Source organism: Sinocyclocheilus grahami, unplaced genomic scaffold (genome assembly GCF_001515645.1).
Source record: "Sinocyclocheilus grahami isolate Dianchi unplaced genomic scaffold, SAMN03320097.WGS_v1.1 scaffold439.1, whole genome shotgun sequence".
Lineage (NCBI taxonomy): Eukaryota > Metazoa > Chordata > Actinopteri > Cypriniformes > Cyprinidae > Sinocyclocheilus > Sinocyclocheilus grahami.
The window spans coordinates 607,629-631,380 of record NW_015505618.1 but is presented as its reverse complement, the minus strand read 5'-3'; the positions used below and the strand labels follow the sequence as shown (position 1 = coordinate 631,380).

Here is a 23,752-nt window from a genome sequence, read left to right as displayed (position 1 = left end):
AGAGGCACATTTAAAACTGGAATAATTTTATTTCAGTCACATGTGTTTCATAAACACATAATCCTTTCTGGATTACAATCAAAATGATAAATGTAATTATTCCAGCTGCTGTGAGAAAAGTTTAACGATCCGCCACCTGCAGGATCCTCGCATGCGATAGTCTATTAGCCGGGACTCAATCCTTGTTTACAGACGTGATGTCATGACGCAGCGGCATGCTCGGATTTACCGCGAAAACCTACCATTATAAGCATCACTATAAGCAATTACTAGAAAACATTATTATAAGCTTACTATTGTGAATCGGGCTAAAGTAAGGAGATAGTTTTAAACACTGGCTGGTTAAGTACTTGCTCAAATATTGATTTTGGATCATTTTTAACCAAAAAAACATTACGGACTGCAGCTTTAAAGGCACAATATGTACGTTTTCTTATTAAAATATCCAAAAACCACTAGAACAGTGTTATATATTTTGCTGACTTGTGTACTTGCATTATCCCAAATGTTTCGAAGAATGTTTAAATCCAGAGAAATAAGCAATTTTAACTAGTGACACGGAGCGTGTCCATAGTGTCATTGTGTCGCCTGCCAATGACGTCATAACCCCTCGATTTCCGGCTTTGTAGACCACATGGAAACCCCAAAGGGCTTTAATATGTTGTGCGTTTTATTAGACAGGTGACGACCGCACAGAGTAGCATTATAACAGAACTTTCAAATGTATCTAGTATGATAAAACAGCGCTGCTTTACCAACCACATACGCATGACCAGAAGGAGCGGAAGTGGTCGACTGTGGCATAATAAAAGCTTAGCTGCTTTTGAGCCGTGTGTCATGCTCGTTCAGCGGCCTCATTTCGCTTCGACGGCTTTCAGCCTCACCCTGCTTCATTCTACTACGTTAATAAATCATTAGCTCATCCATGAACATGATTTCTGCCCGAGTCCCGTCGGATTGCATCGGCTGTGGGGATGAAGACGACAACTCCCATGATTCCACACTCAGTCACTGCGTCATCAAACTACGCCTTTGTCTCTGTTTATTTTGAATACGCGCCCTCTAGTGGCGAAAATTACATAGTGCCTATAATTACAAGAACAAAATTCAATAACAACTAGTATTTTTTTCACTAGTAACTCTTCATTAGATACTACTACTTATTACAATTATAGCTAGTATCTTTTTTTTAGTAACTGATACATATTCATTAGTAATTTTTTCTTTGCCAATTGTGACAACCCCAAATATTTTCCAGTGAATTTTATTAGGATCTGTGTGTCACATATCAACTAGTTGCTTCTGACTAGTATGTATTTCGATTTCAGATTTACTCATAACTATATAAGTATTTGGGGTGGGCAATACACCAGTTCAATCATAGACCTGTAGAAATTTGTCAGATTATCAGTGGTCAAGGATACGTTCATGTGAAGTTGCAATGTAGTGAAATTTTTTATATTACAGAAACTTATTTTAAAGCAAATACTAACAAAAAAAACTGTCATAATATATATTGTTACAGTAAAACTATACTCATGTTGTGCCATAAAATTACATCCATATCACCCACCCTATTAATTACAAGTACTTATTCTTTAGTTACTCATAACTACTGAAATCTAGTATCTTTTCCAGGTTTTATTATAATTAGAATAGACGCCAGTATCTGTTAATTAGACCTATATTGCAAAGCTACTAGTAACATTTAAAACTTACTAATAAAATTGAACTAAAGTAGCAATTCTAACTAGTTATTATATACCAGTAGTGTAAAATAAAAATAAAAACCTAAATAAGAATTGTTACTAGTGATGTCTGTCATAGTTACGAATATCTCCTAAACAGATACAAATATATAATAAATACATACCAATAAAGCTAGAATATGTGCCAGCAACAACCGGAACACATAGTTGGAGGCAAGCAGTTGATAAAATTATAGAATTTACAATATGTTACCAGTAGCATTACTGGTCACTTGACTGTCCTTAGTAGCAAAGGAATAATTACTAGTATGGCTTCATAAGTATATAACTAACTAAATAGACATTATTGGATTGCTTAATTTTGAAAAATCAATACTAGAAAACATTAAAACATGCTAGCCAATACTGTAGTACTTAAAAATAAGCTGTTGTAGAAAAATATCTATTATAACTATTGGATGACTAGTAATGAGAAAAGTACCAAATATAAGACAGATGCTAATTTTAAAAAAGAAAGTGGTATTATGGCGAGCTGCTGTCAGAGGGCTAACTACAGCCTCAACTCCGTGGCTGTTCATCTCCAGACTGATTAAGACTCCTGTACTATCAAGACCTTAACATTAAAACGCACAGAAACCAGTGCCAGTCATGCCCGTTTAACCCACGGCGGGGCCCCGGTCTCGGCTCAGCTGTGGGATAAAGCACGCCGACCGATTTAAAATGGGGCACGTCGTATTTCACCCAAAGGTGAAACTCAAATCTCAGCTCATGTGCCCGACTCGGTCGATGCGCACAGATGCGCCATTCTCGCTCATTAAAGCGACCAGGCTCGGTCAACAGCACGAGTGGCCTCGCCAAAGCACTACAAGCAGATTTCCCGGCGTCCAAAAATCATACTTACTGCTGACTTTCATGCTGCCGAAAGCCGACGGCTGCGGCACTGGCTTGCAGCTCTCTGCGAAGGAGGTGGTTCTGGGCCGACCAGACATTTTCCAATCCGAAATCCCACGCTTCTCTCAAGAGTAAAATGCGCTCGGTTGTCTTGAACGAATCCGTTTCGACTCACGGCAAGCAGTTTGCCTCCGACTTAAATAATAAGGAAAATGGTGCGAAAGCAACCCGGCTGTCCGCGAACGTTTTCTTCAGTGAGCTCTCAAGCGCTTTCAGATCATTTTCCTCGGGGTCGCTTTTCTGTGACTATTAGTATCGTCTTCAGGGTTGAAACCTCAGATAAACGCGCTCATGAAATTGGCCTTTTCCCAGTTTCCCTCGAAACAAAACCCACCGATCCTCGTCGGTTTCTTTCTCTCTGACTGGAACAGAGATTTACACAAAGAACACAGCCCGTGTCTAAAATACCCTCACGACGCTGAGAAATTGGAGTGGTTTTTCATCACCATTCAGTATTGTTCATATACTGAGGAGGAGACTCGGCGACCCAGTAGCACCAGCCATGGCGGCTTCCTTGCTCTAACCAACGATACTGAGAATTTTCCAATTGCCCAATTTCAAGACTGCTATCCTTCTCGAGCCACTTAACTCCATGCACATGGATGAACAAATAAGAAATCCAAAATATACGCGGGTAATGCAAGAAATGAGCCACACGTGAGGTTCCGAAAGGAAACGGTGCTCAGAATCCCCACGGTAATTCAGAAATGTCCTTTTTTATTTCTTCTCCGTCTATCTGTGCTCGTTCTCTTTGTCACTCCGAGCGATGAACGTAAACTGCGCTGTGTGCGCAAGAGTTGCAGTAGAGCTGAACGGGAGCACAGCTGGGGTTACGCCACACCGCTGCGTCAAGAATCGGACAAATGTGAACGCAACGCGCAGGAAGGCCTGGGGAGGTCTGAGCCAGCCAATCCGGCGGCGTTCCTTGCAGATGGGCGGGGCGTCGGCGAGACACTCAGCCAATCGAATGCGTTTGTCCGCAGAACACATGGCGTAATTTGCCAATCTGTCCGGGTTCTGCAGCCGTGGATGACGCGCGGAAATCGAACGTGGGCGGGCGCGTGGAATGACCGATTGCAAAATCACCCAATAAGCGTAACCGAGGAAAACAAACGGGCCAATCGTGAAGAAGCATCAACGGCGCAAAAGTAACCAAGCTGCACTGTTGCTAGTCAGCTGAGTTCCTGCGATCGCTTCCGTGACCTGACGCTTCGCCATTGGTACAGTGTAATTTTCAAATCACTCACGTATGTCTTCGATCATTTTTTGATTATAATTACTTAATTAGCGTGTCAGCGTAATGTAATGTGTCTACCCACATTAAAAAATACTACAGTCATTTATAATATAGTGTTTTTGAACCATACTATAGTAAAGTGATTTGTTGTGGTAATTCTATAGTTGCTGTGATAATATAACAACTATAGTCATATAAACTAATTACTTTACCCAATACTGTACTAAGATTTCTACAACTATAAGGTATACAGTTTACTCTAGTAAAAACTAAAGCATACTACAGTATTTAGTTTATCAGTTCACTATAGTTAATACTACAGTATGCTCAAAAAGTGTTGTAAATACTATAATATATACAGTATACAGTTTACTACATATGGTTCAAAAACACTATTTACTATAAATTATGTGGGGGCCTTTAGCTAAAAAAACAATATTTTCTAAGTTAAATATTTTTAAAAAAAGCAGAATTACTGTGATCTTTTACTTCTCTGGTTAAAAAATGGCTATGTCATTTGCAAGTCTGTCTGGCTTTTACTTACAAGCAGTTCCATTTTCATATTCATGGAACTCCTAAAATGTGTTCCGTTCACACTGTGTCTGACATTACTAGAAGGTTGATGACAGATGTGGGACAGTTTTAAAGGCTTAAATGAATAGTTCATCAATAGTTGAGTTTGAGTATGAGTTTGTTCATTCCATTATACTTTTATAGTAAATACTGAATTTGATGAACAACGATCCTACCATGTTGGCGTGTATTCTTTGACCTGTGATGTATTAAGAGCAATCAGGAAAACTATTTGCTGGGGTGTTGTTAGATAAGTTCTCTGCCATTTTCTTTTTCTTTTTGAATCTCACAGCTTATGCATTAGCAAAGTGTTATAAGGTTGTTATTTAACTGTTTGCCTTTTACAGCAGGGAAGTATAAATATCCAAGTGCAAGGATGATGTACATAACACAGGCATGTTTCAGCTAAAAATTATTGCACATTCCTGCAGTGGGCTTGCATAACATTGCATCCAACATAATTGCTTATTTACATTTTGTAGATGGGCAGATTCTCCCTTTCCCCCCGCCATCAACATTATTGTGCTTTAGATCTACAGTGCCATGTTTCATTTGCAACCATTGTACTGTATACATCCTGGATGTTTCACAATGTCTGTGCTTCTTTTCTGCTAGCACTCTTTTCTGTGATGTGATCTTGCTGCTTTGAGCACATTTTACAATGATGTTTCACAAATAGCCCTACATCTGCAATAGAACAAGTAATGCAAGTTGCGTTTTTCTTTTTTCCTTAATGCAAATACTTCCTTGGGCAAGTGTGGATGTGTGTTTGCACACATGCACAGATGTATATACTGTTGTACACACATTTATTCACATGCACAAACAATGATAAACACATCTCATCACTTACATTCAGTCTTTTAGTATGCTTATGCAATCATGTTCATGTATTTGTTTGTAGATGCTCATTCCTTTCAAAGAGAGATTAAATAACGAACTTAGCTTCATAGAGAAAACATGTTTACAAGAGGCACAGAGATATAAACACATTCACACACACTAAAATATTTACATAAATGCAATATAAGCAAAAATAATTCAGTTTCAAAAACACTGTTTGAAGAAATAACATGATGTATGCTGCTCAAGTTCTTCAGTCACATTTCCTCCTTAGAGTGTAAATTAGATAAATAAGGAGATAAACAAATATATAACAGCCTTGGTAAACATAAAACATTATCGTTAATAAAAAATTCCACACACAAAGACTAACCAAAAATAAATACTATAAACAGACTGACTAAACCAAAGCAACGACTGTGTAAAGTTGTATGTAGCACAAAATAAAGCATTTTAATATTGCAAGAGAAAGATTTATCAATTGAAATGATTTGATTTCTATGATAGCCTATTTTTTTAATAACAGGACTGCAAGAGCCATTTTAAATGATCAAGGAACGTAATAAGAATTCAAATGCAATACGGAACACAATAAAAGCTAACTTCACAGCTGTTTGTTTTTATTTTGATTATTTATATTCTGACAGTATTTGCATTGGAATATTTCCTCCATATCTAATCTCTCATTTAAGCTGCACAGTGTTTCTAAATAAATTAACGTAAATAGGATTGTAAAAATCAGTCATATAACCTACGATTTTGAATTACATTTTTGAAAGGTTTAAAAAGAGTATTGATATTCCTGAAACTGTATAATAATAGCTTTCTTGAAGAAATAAGTGTAAACAAATACCTTTTTTAACAGACACATGAAAGCCAAAAGTTGGTCTTAGGGCTGTCAAAATGGCTGAAAAACTAAATTCGAATTTTGAACTTAAATATGATCAAAATTCGCATTATATTCGAATTTAAAATGCATAATTTCAGTTAGGGTGAAGAAAACCTTTTGGCTTCTCTTCTAAGGCCACAAGAGGGCGCATCGAGCAAAATATTACTAATGCTCGTTTATTCAAAACATAAGATAACATGACTGTCTGTGAAAAAAGTGCATAATGTTTAAAATATTAGTCATATAGCTCCTCTGAGTGTTTAACCCCCTCTATCAGTCCAGCAGAGGCAGGCTGAGATACCTGTCCCGTGAAAGGCGTTATGGAGCATTTGTGAGAAGAACATTCCCAACTCTCCTGTCCCAAGCCACGTCGTGCCTGTGCCTTTTCATCCTTTCTCCTCCTCCTTCCCTCATGCCACAAGTCAGGTCTTTGAGAGCCATCGTCCCTCAACTTTTCATGGTCTATTAGTGCTGATGCCCTCCTGCGCCCTGGAGGAACCGAGCCTGGAAAATAGTAAGGGGGAGGTCCAACTCTTGAGGAGTAAAAAGGAGGTCTGCGTTTACGCATGAGATAGGGTGAGATGGTGGGGAAGAAGAACTGTAGAGGAGATCGAGGAGAAAGAGCCGTGTTCAGTTCATCCGGATTGAGGGACAGGCTTCGCGCCCGGTCGGGTGATTTGACAGAGCTGCTTACGGCATCCACGCTCAGGTCCTGCAAGATCTCCACCAGCTGCTCATTGGTTACAAAACCCAGTCGTCCTGTTGGTGACATGGCGGGAAGCTCAACAGAGGCCAATGGCACTGGAGACTCTACCTGAGGAGAACTACATAGAGCGGGACCTAGTGGAGAGGAACCCTGGGCTAAATTGTCCTGATCTGAAGGCACATCTAGTGGCTTCTCCGAAATCTCTTTTCCAAGACCTGAGTTTCTGAGATTGTTCATGGTTGGAACGGCATCTTCTGTGCTTTCATTCAGACTCACAACCTGAGAGACCTCATTGGAAGAGTTATCTTGAGGAGATGGATACCTCAGGTGTGATGGTGAAGACAGAGGAAATTCTGTAGCTACTGGACCTTCAGGGGATGTTTGCTGTGAGGTAGTGTGAGTGTGAAGTGGTGGAGGAGGTACATAGGGAGGTGGAGAGAGAACTCTGGTGTCTGTGAAAAAAGTGCATAATGTTTAAAATATTGTTTATAAACCAATTATAATTAATTAAGTTGCTTAAACAACTATAAACAAAACAACATCATGTTTGTATGCATAGTTTAATACAAAGGGCGGAAAGCCAATCACACAGAGTACATTTTTCATTTAAAAACACGAGTTGCAGTGGGATGGGGGAAAAAAAACACCATAAAGTCTGGAGATATGTTTTTTTTTCAAAGTTAAACTTGCATTAATTTTACATGGCTTTCTAAACATGTGGCTCCTTTGTGCGAGACGTGAGTGCAACGGTGATAGATGTCCCTCTAGAAAATGCGTGAAATATGTGTTCTGTGTGAATGGCTTGGTGTTTTGATGTAAACAAGATCTTCTCCGCATTGATATCTTTTTCTGCAGTATTTTTAATGAACAACGCAGCAGCGCCGCATCTAGTGGCTTCAACTGGATAGGCTAACAAAAACATTATAATGCAAGGACACTTACATCGTCATCGCATCTCGTGCGCCACTGATAAGGCTGCCTCCTTAATGCACACCTAAAATTCAAATGCAACGTTTTTGAATTCGAATGTGGATTTTTATTTTAAATTCAACAAATATTTTAAATTCAAAAATTTTTTTTTTACAGCCCTAGTTGGTCTTGGTATTGGCTCAATTTCCCTCTCCACTCACTCAAATGGCTCATTTTCATTAGTTATGTTAATCAGAGAAGAGGTAAGCAAGACCACCAAACTACTTTTTAATGACCTAGTACATTATATTCAATTTAGGTTTTTCCTTTACATGATATACATTTTATGACTAAAAATCTCTAAAAATTGTTGTGATCATCAAGTAAACAGAATGTGTTGTGTATACATCTCCACAATTTTCAAACATATTTTTCAATAAAAAAAAAGAAAAAATACACATATTATTCCAGATTCAATTTGACATCTAAAAACTAAAAAAGTAATAAAAATAATAATAAATACTGACCTTGACAGAGTTGTCTCTGTCATATCCTTTCCTATTTTTATGATTTAATTAAGTACTAATACAAAATTGTACAATTTAAATTCTTCTAAAGGAATTTAGCCATTAATGAGACCTTTATTATACTATTAGATATTTTTTACTTTAGACACCACCAAAAATATCGAATTAAATTTTATTAAACGTAAGTTTTACATAGAAGAGGTGTATTTAAGTGCATTTTTAATGTACAATACGGGTCAAAAGTTTGGAATAGTAAAATTTTTTTATTAATGTTTTTTTTTTTTAAATAACTGTTTTCTATTTTAATATATTTTAAAATGTAATTTATTCTTGTGTTGACAAAGCTGAATTATCAGAAGCCATTACTCCAGTCTTATTTCTGATAAATAAGTTGTAAAATATTTTTCAAATGAATGCAGCCCTGCTGAGCATAAGACACTTCTTTAAAAAAAAAAACTTACAGATATATCTGATTAATTTAATCAGGTCCAAACAAAACAAATAGAGCATCATATCAAATACAACTTGTGGATGTGCAGTCTGTTCAGACAAAGGTTGGTTTAACGTCCACTTTAAAGTTCACAACAGGATGTGCTGAGTGGTAGAAGTCCTCATCCTCGCTGTCAGAGATCCCTGAGGTGAGGCTGTCTGTGGAGTCGTAGGGGTGATGACAGGCCCCGCAGTAGGGCCGATGGTAGTAATAGTCCTCTGAGCTGCTGGAGTCTGAGTCTGAGTAGTCATATAGCTCCTCTGAGTGTTTAACCCCCTCTATCAGTCCAGCAGAGGCAGGCTGAGATACCTGTCCCGTGAAAGGCGTTATGGAGCATTTGTGAGAAGAACATTCCCAACTCTCCTGTCCCAAGCCACGTCGTGCCTGTGCCTTTTCATCCTTTCTCCTCCTCCTTCCCTCATGCCACAAGTCAGGTCTTTGAGAGCCATCGTCCCTCAACTTTTCATGGTCTATTAGTGCTGATGCCCTCCTGCGCCCTGGAGGAACCGAGCCTGGAAAATAGTAAGGGGGAGGTCCAACTCTTGAGGAGTAAAAAGGAGGTCTGCGTTTACGCATGAGATAGGGTGAGATGGTGGGGAAGAAGAACTGTAGAGGAGATCGAGGAGAAAGAGCCGTGTTCAGTTCATCCGGATTGAGGGACAGGCTTCGCGCCCGGTCGGGTGATTTGACAGAGCTGCTTACGGCATCCACGCTCAGGTCCTGCAAGATCTCCACCAGCTGCTCATTGGTTACAAAACCCAGTCGTCCTGTTGGTGACATGGCGGGAAGCTCAACAGAGGCCAATGGCACTGGAGACTCTACCTGAGGAGAACTACATAGAGCGGGACCTAGTGGAGAGGAACCCTGGGCTAAATTGGTTCGATCCGAAGGCACATCTAGTGGCTTCTCCGAAATCTCTTTTCCAAGACCTGAGTTTCTGAGATTGTTCATGGTTGGAACGGCATCTTCTGTGCTTTCATTCAGACTCACAACCTGAGAGACCTCATTGGAAGAGTTATCTTGAGGAGATGGATACCTCAGGTGTGATGGTGAAGACAGAGGAAATTCTGTAGCTACTGGACCTTCAGGGGATGTTTGCTGTGTGAGTGTGTGAGTGTGAAGTGGTGGAGGAGGTACATAGGGAGGTGGAGAGAGAACTCTGGTGGGAGCAACTTCTGATTAGCATTGGAGCATTGGAGAATCAGGAGATACCACTGTGGTTTGGGTGGAGGTGGAGTTGAGGTTCGTGTTGGAGGAGTCCATTTCTCCTTCATCCAAGGGGTGGCTAGCAGTCATCAGTTTGAGCAGCTTGTCCTTGGCATTGTTCACTTGTTCCTGTAGGCTATCAATAACGGCATTCTTCTGCAAATATGGAGGACACATGGGAAAAATGGTTTAAAACCGCATCGCCCTAATCATTATCTAAAACGACTAAGTAAGTGTATGGTTTAGGTGCCAATTTTACAGGATGTGAGATCACAAAGCGGTGCCTTGAGGAAATGTAAAACAAAGGATCCAGCCTCACTTGTGGGGTAGTGACGCAAAACATACTGCTGTCCACACCCAACGCTGGAATTCATCATCACTCGCTCACACAAACCAGTAATCGCAGTGTGGACAAAACTAGTTCCATCGCTTTACTCAGAGCAGTGTAATCAAATGAACTTTGTGTTTGCTTGAAAAAATCCTTTAAACCAAGACCTAAATCGCTAAATGCAAGTCCTCCTATAGCTTTTAAGCTACATCCACCACAATCACAGTCCTTCAGCCTCTTCTAAGTCTGACTCCATGTGCTGTATGCCTGTGTCTAATTGACTGATGGTTTTGCAGCAACCAATTAACTAAAATCCCATAGACTTCCTTTGAAATTGTATCTATCTATCTATCTATCTGGCTGTTTGTCTGTCTATCTCTCTACCCACACCTTAGCAACCAACAAGGAACACCAAAGTAACCATCTAGCAATTCTGTAGCATATTAATACACACAATATTATGTATTCAAAATACATAAGGCTTAAAGGATTAGTTTACTTCCAGAATAAAAATTTCTCACCCCCATGTCATCCAAGATGTTCATGTCTTTCTTCCTTCAGTAGAAAAGAAATTAAGGTTTTTGAGGAAAACCTTCCAGGAGTTTTCTCCATATAGTGGACTTCAATGGGAGCCAACAGGTTGAAGGTCAAAATTGCAGTTTCAATGCAGCTTCAAAGGGCTCTACACAATCCCAGCCGAGGAATAAGGGGCTTATTTAGCGAAACGATCGTTCACTTTCTAATAAATTTTTTTTTAATTATATACTTTTTAACCACAAATGCTCGACTACGTAATGCGTGAAATCGCGGACGCGCTAGAGCTAGTGCAATATGAGCATTTGTGGTTAAAAAGTATATCATTTTTATTATTCTTTTTTTTTTTTAGAAAGTGAACGATCGTTTCGCTAAATAAGCCCCTGACATGGGGGTGAGTAAATTATCAGGACATTTTTATTCCGGAAGTGAACTAATCCTTTAAAAGGCGAAAATAACATCACACGTACATCTGAGAAGGCACAGAGGATGTGGATAAGCAAAGTTTACTTTGGGCTTTAGGATAGCACAATGTCCCTCTAGGTTTTGAGGTGTGTAGGCTATAAATGCTAAAAGGAACAAAAGTGAATTGAAAAGCTTTGCTTTGAATAATGAAGACGTAATAATTATTGTTACCTCATTGATGAGTCTTTTCATGGAGTCATTTTCTCCAAGTAGATAATAGATCTCATCCTCACTGTACATGGAGTGTGTGGTCTTGCTGGGACTACTGAAGTATTTGGCCATTTGACTGGGGTGAGAGTTTGTCTCCTCTTCAAACTGTCTCCACTGGGTCAGCTAGAGGGAAGAATAATAATGATGAAGATGTAGGTACAGCAAGAGTATTAAATTATATACATTATCAAGTGTTTCTATTGAGTATTCAGTTACTGAATGATTTAATTATTGTGCAAAAAAAATTTTTTTTGGGGGGGGGGGGCATTATCATGTCTCATTGAGCATATGTTTCCCCTTTTTGCCAGCCTTTTTATCTTAACCACACACAAGCTCTTTGGTTCTGATCGATCCACAATGAACTGCTGTAATATTACCCAAAATCCACACAGTCATAAAGAGCCAACATTAGCAGTGTCCTCTCCAAATGTGCAGCACACATTGTGTAAACACATTTGATGTTTGATGCTGACTCATCACCTGGATCTGCCTCTCCTGCGGTAGATTTATCGATTGGTTGTGCCTCAACATAAGCCTCTTGATTAAGTTAGAAACTCCAGAAACAAAGACTGACTCAGAGTTTGATTGCAAATCACAAGACATTGGCAGTGGATTTACTGGGACGTACTTGAGGGACAAACAGTAGACAGTTAATGGCCATTGTGCAGATGAAGATGGCTCCAGACACTACACTGTAGACCACATTGGGCCAGGCGTACAGGTAAAGAGAGACAGGTACGGCCACAGCGCTCGACATGGTGACCAGGCAGACAGCACCTATGATGGTCATAGACTGGTTTACTGGAGGTAAGCTCACATTGCTTGTCAGGCCGGCAAGATACGTGCCGTACAGGAGGAGACTGCCCTGCAAAAGAGCAAAGAGAGTCTGTGTTAGCATATAATCTGTAATGTAATTCATTCCTATGAAGGCCAAGCTGAATTTTACCTTAAGCACAGAGAGCAGGATTACCCACAGGTCAGAGTAGAGAGAAGAACAGGAGTCCAACTGGGACAGAGAGTAGGACGCGTCCCTTTCTACAACCTGACAAAAAAAGAAACAACACAAAATACTTTACATGCCATAAATGATTTAAGCTTGCATCGGTCATCCTTTTAATGGCTCTTTATATCCTTCTATATTGAAATAATGGCTGTGAAGCTTCAAAAATGAAGTATGACTTCCCTGCTTTAAAGGGGTCATATGATGCTGCTAAAAAGAACATTATTTTGTGTATTTGGTGTAATGAAATGTGTTTATGCGGTTTAAAGTAAAAAAACATTATTTTCCACATACTGTACATTATTGTTTCTCCTCTATGCCCCGCCTTTTTGAAACGCATCGATTTTTACAAAGCTCATTGGTCTGAAAAAGCGAGGTGTGCTCTGATTGGCCAGCTATCTAATGCGTTGTGATTGGCCAAATACCTCAAGCGTGAGACGGAAATGTTATGCCCCTTACCATACTGTGATGCCGTGTCCCGGCCGGAGCTACGAGACATAAATATTAAAACCCATTACAAACGAGACATTTGTTGCATCCAGCGGGGACATACTGATTATAATGAGTTATACTGTCTTTTTATGCGTTGCGTTGCATTGCATCGCACTGCGTAAACGTAAAACTCTGTCTGCATATGTGATCAAAGAAATGACAAACAACAAGTGCTACTCTACTGCCCATAACTCGCGTTTGAATCATCAGTGGCAAATCCTTTAAATGAAAACGTACTTACGTGAGTCAGAACTGCTGGCATTTTAGTCTAACGTTACTCTCCCAGGATCAGTAAACAGTCCTCCATAAAATGTGCTGCACACATCTGGATATTTGGGTTAAACTGTTCTGGAACAGTGTTGTAAATACCACTGATTTGTAGTCGTGTCCTCTTTTGGAAGACCAAACAAAGTAGTTTCGCTTTCACAACGAAAAACACAGCGGCCTAGCGTGAGGGGAAGCCTGAGGCCGGGATAGAGTGAGCTGAGGTGGCAGGGTCGAGATCCGACGAATGAGCGGCAACCACATGTGACGGCTGGATTCTGCTTCGTCCACGGTGAAAGTTGATGTATTCGCTCAGCGACCAGCACAGATCAGCTTCAGGCATGACGAAGCGGACATCGTCCTCTTTCGGAAGACCAAACAAAGTAGTTTCGCTTTCACAACGAAGCACACAGCGTCTTCACGACATGGCTGCAGCGTCAACAATACTACAGCAAGACTAAAAGTTACGCCTTCTTTCTTTGCATGAACATTTGGGCGGCGTTATGCAAATCTTCCCACATAGTGAGGGTAGACGTGGGGGTATGTTAGAACGAGCCGTTTTAGGTAGGTGTGGCTGACTCCTCACTTTTATAAAGAATATCTCTTTGGATTTGAGACTTTAGTCTTTGCAACTTTACAGATCTTCTTTATGCACCAAGAGCTTGTAACACTCCAAAGAGAAAGGAAAAATTGAAATCGCATCATATGACCCCTTTAAGAATGCAAATAGATTCTGAGTTAAATTAGGCTCTTTTCCTCACACAGAACAATCACATAGTGATAGAGAAGGCTTCAGCACACAATGGACTACTTCTATAGTGGTGAATTATTTTGTCCATTTTTGAGGATGACAGATATATGTGAAAATTCTATAGAAAGTGGATGTACCTTCACCATAGCACTTATAGAGCGAGAGCACTTGATCGGATCCGTCAGACCCCATGCTGCTAGAACAACAACATCCACTAGGACCAGCAGAGCAACCAAACCCATCAGCTGGATGTCTCTAATGATCTGAAACACAAGTGAACAAAGTACTATGGTGAAGCCAGTGATATCAAGCAACGATTCATAGCCTGTTCATGCACAAACATATATTACAGCTCACCACTCTCTTGTCGGGCACACGCTGAGTGAACACTCTGTAAAGCCGCCATGTTTTCCCAAGAATGGGGCCAAACACCAGAGAGCTGCCGATACACAGTGTCCACATCCGCGCCTGTGATGAAAATTGAGATGGTACAGAAAAATTATTCACACTATTTAACACGAGAACAGCCTTTAACTATACAAATCATGACACTGTTTGTTCAACTGAACCTGGAACCTGTTTAAATCCACAATGAAGACAAAAAAGGGCTCAACAATAAGGATGACCTACAGGAAGAGTTTCAGCTGTCACTGAAAATTATCTTGATTTTGCAAATCCATTTTAATGCCTTGGGAACTCAAACATTTGTTCATCTCTCATGTATTCTACACTGCTGTTGAAAATTCTGATGCTCTGTCATCAAGACAATAATGGTGTGTGTAGATTTGTAGCAAAAGCATTTGTATGAATTTATATAGTTATAATATGGCTGTATAATTTCCTGATTAATGCCAATTTCTTTTTTGTAATGGGAAAAATAAGGAAATTACAAAATACACTACCATTCTAAATAATACAATAATATTGTAAAATATTATTACAATTTAAAATAACTGTTTTCTATTTGAATATATTGTAAAATGTAATTTATTCCTATGATGCAAAGCTGAATTTTCAGCATCATTACTCCAGTCTTCAGTGTCACATGATCCTTCAGAAATCATGCTAATATGCTGATTTGCTGCTTAAGAAACATTTATTATTATTATCGGATTTGAAAACATTCATGCTGCCTAATATTCTTTGCAGAAACTGAGATACATTTTTTTTAAGGATTCTTTGATGAATAAAAAGTTCACACACACGCACACACACATATATATATATATACTGTATATATATATATATATATATATACACACACCCACAAGAGAGCAGCGTCCAGACTACAGCACGAAGAGCAGGAGACAGCGATCGACTCTGTGCATCCACACCCCTCTAGACACAGACAAACAGCCCAATTTAATGAATGTATACACTACTGCATGTTTTTTTTATGTTCTATCAAGTTTCTTATGCTCACCAAGGCTGCATTCATTTGATCAAAAATACAGTAATGACAGTAATATTGTCAAATATTATTACAATTTAAAAACACTATGTAAATATATATTTAAAATGTAATTTATTTCTGTGATCAAAGCTGAATTTTCAGCATCATTACTCCAGTCTTCAGTGTCACATGATCCTTCAGAAATCATGCTAATATGCTGATTTGCTGCTTAAGAAACATTTATTATTATTATCGGATTTGAAAACATTCATGCTGCCTAATATTCTTTGCAGAAACTGAGATACATTTTTTTTAAGGATTCTTTGATGAATAAAAAGTTCACACACACGCACACACACATATATATATATTGTATATATGTATATATATATATATATATATATACACACACACACACACACACACATATATATATATATATATATATATGTGTGTGTGTGTGTGTGTCTATTATATATACAGTATATGCAACTTTTCATTTTGTAAAGGGAAAAATACAACAAATTACAAAAGAGCTTTTTTTACCCTTTTTTTTAAACCACTGCTAATCCATATTAAACAGCAACACACTCACATGCAGACATACACAACATTAAAATAACTAAATCCAGAGACATTTCTAGCATAAACAACAGGTATGTAATCAATCACAGATGCATGGTTTGAGAAGCCTTACAGCTTAAAGTAAGCAAAAATTCTGCTAAACATGTTTGGAAAGTAAAGGAGGTTTATGGTGTTGTAAAATGTAAATAGCCATTTAGCAATTCAGAGTAATAAGCCAGCTGTGTGATTTATAGGACTGCTTTAGTTATGCTTACATATAGGCAGGTACATAGAGAAGAGGGTCTTAGTTTTTGAACATCAACTCTATCAGACTACCTAAATAACTGTGTGTGTGTGTACCTGCAAGACAGCTCTTGATCCTGTTCCTGACAGCGGTGCTCTCTCCTCCACGGCGAATAAGAAGCCGCTGCTGTATGTGAGTACACTGCCACACAGAGTCAACACATTCAGATTGGGACTGGACATCTTCACTATCCTGTGTCAGAGGTACATAATCAAAATTCATGTTGGCAGCCATAGTCATTAGACAATAAGACCACCTGTAAAGCAATAAAATCATGTTTGAGATCCAGAGATCCTGTACCTGTTGTTTTTGAAGCGCAGAGTGAAAATGAGGAAGAAGAGCGCCAGCAGAATCCCACAAGAGAGCAGCGTCCAGACTACAGCACGAAGAGCAGGAGACAGCGATCGACTCTGTGCATCCACACCCCTCTAGACACAGACAAACAGCCCAATTTAATGAATGTATACACTACTGCATGTTTTTTTTATGTTCTATCAAGTTTCTTATGCTCACCAAGGCTGCATTTATTTGATCAAAAATACAGTAATGACAGTAATATTGTCAAATATTATTACAATTTAAAAACACTATGTAAATATATATTTAAAATGTAATTTATTTCTGTGATCAAAGCTGAATTTTCAGCATCATTACTCCAGTCTTCGGTGTCACATGATCCTTCAGAATGCAGATTTGCTGCTCAAGAAACATTTATTATTATTATTATGTTAAAAACAGTTGTGCTGCTTAATATTTTTGTGGAAATGGTGATACATTTTCTCTAGATTCTTTGTTAAATCAAAAGTTCAAAAGAACAAAATAAGAAAAATACAAAATAGAAGCGTTTTAGTGGCCTCGCTCAAACTTGTTTGAACTGTTTGTGAATGTAATTGTGACTGTCTCTGAGCGTGTACGGTGGTGGATGGGGGTGAGTGTGTGAATGTACCACTGCGAGCGCACACAGTCTCTGTAGGACGTCCCAGCCCTGCTGGATGTTCACTCCGGGGTAGATGAAGCAGACGCCAGACTCACAGTGAGAGCTGCAGTTCAGTCCTGCCTCCATCACTGGCTTGAGCTCTATCTCAACTCATACACACATCCTACAGGACAGAAAACAGACAACGGTTCAACGAACAAGTCACTGATCTTGTCCATAAATAGCAGTGGCATTTAATATTTTCTCACTACAAAAATACAGGAAAAAAGTCAAGATGCATTTATATTTGAAAAATACATTAAAACGCTCAATGTTGTCTAGTCATAAGTATCAAACACAATGGTTGGTTACACAGTGATGTGGAATACTTGATTCTGATTGGTCAAATGTGCCATTTTATGCTCACTGTGCAAAAATTATTATAATTTTTTTTTAGAATTCGTGTCATTTTTCGCTGTTCAAATCGCTGTTTTTAAATATGTTATAAAAACATACCACAATATATTTTAAAATACTTTTTAAGAAAATGTATTTATAATATACTATGCATTCAAAATATTCTACGATCACTGTAGAAGACTGAACACACGATGGCGCTGTTATTCATAGTGTCTTCAGTCTGTAATATAGTCAGAATAAAATAGAGTTACTCTCAGTTTAGCCTGTTTTGGCAATCTGTCTTTATAAGACTGTAAAAATATGAAATGATCTGTGGTAATTTATGACTGTTACTAATTTTTCCTATTTGTTAGAGTGATGTAAGGCACAGTTCAGATACAACCCTCATATAATAATATGACTGAATTGGACTGAACTGGAATTCCAGAGAGCCAGTTGATTTATGTGTAAATAGTAATGATAATAATCACAGTAATTCTTCAGTTCACCTTCAGATTTTTTGGATTTGTTCTACAACCAAATAAAAAGTTCATTTGACAGACATATTGAAACTTTTACACTTTGCTGAAACACAAAATATATACATGTAGTATATAGATTTGACGGATATTTGGTCAGTCCTTCCAAAGTTTGGGACAAATCTAGAAAAAAAAACTGTTTGTAAACCCCACAATGTGTACACAAATGAGAAAACGTTGTTGAGATTTCTTATGTTTAATCATATTTTAATACCAGGCATCTCTGAGTTCCCAAAAAGAAGCTGCATAACATTTTTTCAAAGAGGACATTTAAAGCATGTTATTAAAGTAGAAATTTTGCCAAGATTCGGTTCTGAGCACATTTTTGACATATCAAATGGCCTTTTCTCAGACTCAAACAGAACATAAGAGATCAGCGTCAGACGTCCCTCCTGCGTGACGGTTAACATTAGAACATAAAAAGTACAAGCTCATTCTCCTCTTCATTACATAATTATACCTCTGATGTTTAAAAACTGTAATCATGTTGATCCTCAGTCCATAATGAAAAAAGGAGGGAAAAGCTCAGGCTTGCCTCCACAACACAAAGTTTAAAGAGCTGCAAGCAAGACACTAAATCCCACATGGATGCACAGATTAGCACTCACAATGCAGTGCTGTGCGTCACATCAGCAAAATAACCGCATGTATGAGCCTGAAAGGGCAAACCGCATTACCTGTGCTGTGATCTTCACATAGTCTGATGTGTTTGAATGTCTACAGCAACGTGTCCCATGTGCCAGTCTGTTTGGCGCATGTAAACATGAGCAGTATAGCCTGTATTATGCAGCTGATTTTCAATGCTGTGCTCACATGTTATTGTATTTATGGTGATATTTTTAAAGCCTGCTTTTGAAATGTTTTAAATGTGGGTGTGTCGATCATCACAGAATGATTACTGAAGGATCATGGGACACTGAAGACTGGAGTAATAATGCTGAAAATTCAGCAATGCATCACAGGAATAAATTGCATTTTAAAATTAAAATAGAAAACTGTTCTTTTACATTGTAAGAATTTTACACAATATTACAGTTTTACTGTATTTTTAGTCAGAAACATGCAGCCTTAGTAAGCATAAGAGACTTCTTTCAAAACATTTACAAAATCTTTCTGACCCCAAACTTTGAATCATACAGTATATATTGAATATGTGTAATTCAAATGTGAAAGCTTCATTTGTCACACAAAAGGACCTGTTAAAATGAACTAGTGAAGGTAAAAGGTGTTTAAAATGGTGAAAATACAGAAATGGTGACAGTTTACAGAACCTAAGAACTTATGAATCTGAGAGACTTTATTTGTGTCAGTATGTTTAAAGTCTGACCGGAAGCCTCACATGAAAGTGTGATAAGCTTCAGAGTGAATGTGACTACATGAGCTCTGTGAGTCTATCAGAGAGTGACAGCGTCTGGAGCGATATGTGATTGAGACTTGTCTGTTCAAGGGGTTGCACAGCTCCAAGTGCCTCACAGACACACGGTTACTAACAAACAAACGTCTCAGGAAACAGACAGATACAAGCCCTGTGCTGTAACACAGCGGGGCTGAAGTATGAAGTCAAAGTAGAACTTTTAAAAGAGAAAAATTAGTCATCCAAGAGTCGCCCAACACTCTTCACTTGTCTTTCATATACTGATGCAAACCTATAATATGCCTACTAGCATATATCCAACACCAATATGCCATTTTGACATAATAAGATACAAGAACTGTAACGTTAGTTTGCTACAGCTATGTATTTTAATAGGGAGGCATCTGTCAAGCAACTACATGTGTAATTTATCATGTGATGCAGGTCTAGGCTAGTCTCAGAAGATATGTGAGACTGAGACTTGAGTCCAAGAGGAAAGAATTCTTACAAATGCTAGTTGTGACTTTGCAGATTGAACTAATGAGTCAAGATGAGTCACAGACTGAGCCTCAACCTAGCTGCTGTACAGAGGCAGCGTGCACTGATTTATATGGAAAAACATAATAAACGTCCCCCATCTATGATGTCAACATATCATAAATTTAATTTGCCATCTACTTGTCTTGTCATAGATGTAATATCACACCAAGTTTATCACATCTGTCTGTGAGACTGAAGAACAGCCTAAACTGTGGAGCCAATTTATTAGCAGGCTGTCATTCACACTTCCACAACACTTCTACAGGGACTGTAATACACAAATTAGCATGCATATCAAAATTATAATTTATAGACTTAAAATCCTAATTAATTTATAGCGCCACTAAGGACCTGTAACTGTGATAAGTCTTATGCAGGATTAATTGATTTGGCACTTATTGTCTTGTAAGCATGGTTGAAAATCAGCATGAGCTTTAATACAAACATCTCTAGATTCTTGATATCTGCAACACAAATTAAGAAATCTGATGTACAAATGCATTAACTAATTTTTATATTGAAGTGATTTAAATCGTTTTTATTTAACATTTCAATCAGCAGCAAGTGTTTTATTTTTTATTTTTTTATTTCATTCATACGTAGACTTACTTAGCTGAAACTGTGCAGTTTTACCTGATGTAACCCTTAAAATGATTGTTATTGTAGTAATTAATGTTTTCAAATGGATGTAGCCATATTAAATACATATTTTAACTTCGATGTTACCATATGAAGCATGTTTTCAAGCTGTCTGTCAAAGCATTTTTACAACGCAGTTTCTTGACACTTTAGACTGTCTTTAGGTGATTAGAATCATCAAATCATTAGTTCAGGCATTTCAGTGTTACTAAAATTAAATCTTCTGAGCTAAAACTTGAATTTATGTGTCAATGACTTTGGAAAGGCTATGCATTATAAAGTCAGCGGACGTTATAACACTTTAATTCCGTCTGAAAATGCACCAGCCAAATCAAATCTGGCGTTCACATTAAATCCACATTTATTTTTTTTACTACTAAACTAGTAGTTTACTGAGATTATACTTCAAAGTGTACTAAAAATGCTACTACAAGTATTTAATTAGTAAACTATCAGTATACCTATAAGTTCACTTTTAGTATAGTTGCAGTACAAGCTAAACATTTTGATGTAAACTAGTTGTGTACTCAAAGTTTACTACTGTTATACTTAAAGTATACTTAAAGTATACTTTTATATACTAGAAAGTGGGCCAATTTAGTCCCAAGGAGTATTGAAATAGTACACTTACAAGTATACTACTAGTACACTGATATTTGTATACTTACTACATAAAGCATACTTAAAAATATACTTGAACTTTACTTAAGTATACTTGCTAAAATAAACTTGAAGTATACTACTTTTTGGTAAGGGTAGGCTACTGTTTAACGCTTCTTTTTTTTGTCTCATGCTCTGTAATTAAGTACAGACTTCAGAGAAGTGAATGAGACATTGATGATGACTGCACAAAAGCACAGCTAGTGTTGTTTGAGGATCATATATGAACAATCCCCCTCACTCTCTTTTAATCCGTTTAGCAATTTAATCTAAGCTGCTCAAGCAGTATAAGAATGCCAGTTATTATTGGTTTACCCCCCTCGACTCAACGCCCACTGAGAAGACGACAACAAACCTCGAAATGAAAGTCAAATCGGGAAAAATGGTATTAACTGCGTTCGTTTTATAAGGAAATTTAAATTTACTTAGCTTTCTTGGTTTTGTATTTCTTAAGCATGCGACTACACTCTAAAAAATGCTGGGTTAAATATAACCCAGCGCTGGGTTAAAAAGGGACAAACCCAGCTATTGGGTTGTTTTGACCCAGCGGTTGGGTTCAAAACAACCCAACCGCCGGGTCAGAACAACCCAACCGCCGGGTCAGAACAACCCAACCGCCGGGTCAGAACAACCCAACCGCCGGGTCAAAACAACCCAACAGCCGGGTCAAAACAACCCTAGAGTGTAGGAACGTAGGAATAGCCTACATAACTTAATAAATAAAATAGGCTACTAATGTTAATAGCCTAAGTAACAATATAATCACTTCAATTATAATTATTATTTAATTAAAATGATTCTATATAAATAGGCCTATACTATTGCTACATCGTTTATGTGGCCTACAACCGTGTTTAAAAAACAACAACAATTCCAGTCAATTTTAGGTGCAGCATCTGCAACATGAAATTGTCTTAGGAAAACAGATTGAGCAAACCTGTGATCCGTGTGAATGAAAGGTGCTCCTGTCCCGACATCCTCGAGTGATCCGATACAACCATCCCGACATCACAGTGGCAAATGTAGTCAGGGGTGATCCGAAGGCTCAGTCTGTAGTTTTAGAGTTTTTATTGTCTGTTCCATCTATGATGAACAGCAAACAGTGAATGAACTCCAGAAACACTCAAAGTGAGAGCGGCGGACAGAGTCAGACACAGAAAGAGCAAAGAGGAGGAGGCTGTGAGTGAGGGAGGGAGACACAGACAGAGAAAAACTCATTTTGGAAGTGCACTATAAAAATTGGATACACTAGGCTGTGCCTGTGCCTAATTACTTTCACTTTGGTATAGGTGTATTCTAATAAATTCAGGTTAACATTTTAAATAGGCTATTTTTGACATTAAAATTGCACTGATTTTGTTACTATTTTGTGCAATGCAAATACATTTTAATGTTTGAAAACGAGATTACTACTTACTCGTTTATCCTACTACTACTACTACTTGTGCACTTTATCCAGCTTCAAAGAAGATAGCAGCTGCAGAGTTCATTGTTTGTCTGACTTCTCATAACGTGTGCTAGTTGATCTAACTGAGAGGTCTCGCGGGACAGGGCGGCGTGTGGGATAGGGTGGACTCTGTACTGCATGGGAGTAATTATAAAAACAAAAAATATCATAATACACTTCAGTGGAAAGAAATACACTCCTGCTTATCACACCTGCTCCATTACGCAGTAGTGAGCGCATGCATGGTAACAAAGCAGACTTTTTTCCTTCTTGTTTCTTTTTTACATAGCAGACTGATGATTCTCGCTCCAAGTGCGCAAATAATAACGCAGAACATAAACTCATAACTCAATGCGCAATCAGAACCATAAGGGGTTATTAAAACTTCACAGGTTTATTGTGTGAGTCTAGTCATGCGGTTAGCTTTTCCTTGGAAAGGAACGAAAAAAAAAAAAAAAACCTTGGGTGCTTTTTCTTTAGACAAACTACAGTATAAAATAGTCCTTTTAGTTCCGTAATCATATTACATGAGCCAGTTTTGCTGCCAAATATCACGTGCAATGCAATTGTCTATGTTTTTTTTAATATAATTATTAAATATGATTATTTTAGAAAATGTAGAAGCACTTCGTTGCCTGTTTCTGTCAGCGTCAGTTGTGATTTACACCAGCAGATGTCGCTGTCGAGCTCATACAAAGTCAAATTCATACACAGACGCCTGGAATTATGTTAAAACATTTCAAAGCAATATCAAATTGGGCACAATATTTAAACTGTACCTCTTATTTAAATAATATTAATTTAAACTTAATTTGCAATCCAACTATATTAAGGAAATGGATATGGTTGGGGGGTAGACTTTGTGAAAAATATGGTTGAATTATTGGGTAGAATTTGAATTCTTGATGTGCAG

The 23,752-nt window shown here is 38.0% G+C and overlaps 2 protein-coding genes across 3 annotated transcripts in view; both read right to left on the bottom strand.

Annotated features, from left to right (window-relative positions):
- LOC107551994 (glycogen synthase kinase-3 beta) overlaps nt 1–3,504 on the bottom strand; it is an 88,183-nt gene extending 84,679 nt beyond the window's left edge. For both annotated transcript variants that reach the window (XM_016233803.1, XM_016233804.1), the window contains exon 1: nt 2,611–3,504. In XM_016233803.1, coding sequence (XP_016089289.1) covers nt 2,611–2,698 — 88 coding nt within the window. In that variant the 5' untranslated portion in view covers nt 2,699–3,504. The remainder of the gene's footprint in view (nt 1–2,610) is intronic.
- Nucleotides 3,505–8,836: 5,332 nt separating this feature from the next.
- On the bottom strand, nt 8,837–22,503 carry LOC107551993 (probable G-protein coupled receptor 156). The gene is given in 10 exon segments (XM_016233802.1): nt 8,837–10,196; nt 11,539–11,700; nt 12,206–12,442; nt 12,524–12,619; nt 14,222–14,347; nt 14,442–14,552; nt 16,402–16,537; nt 16,646–16,773; nt 17,292–17,445; nt 22,330–22,503. Coding segments are annotated over 9 exon segments (2,421 nt in total). The 5' UTR covers nt 17,409–17,445; nt 22,330–22,503; the 3' UTR covers nt 8,837–8,888.
- Nucleotides 22,504–23,752: the final 1,249 nt, after the last annotated feature.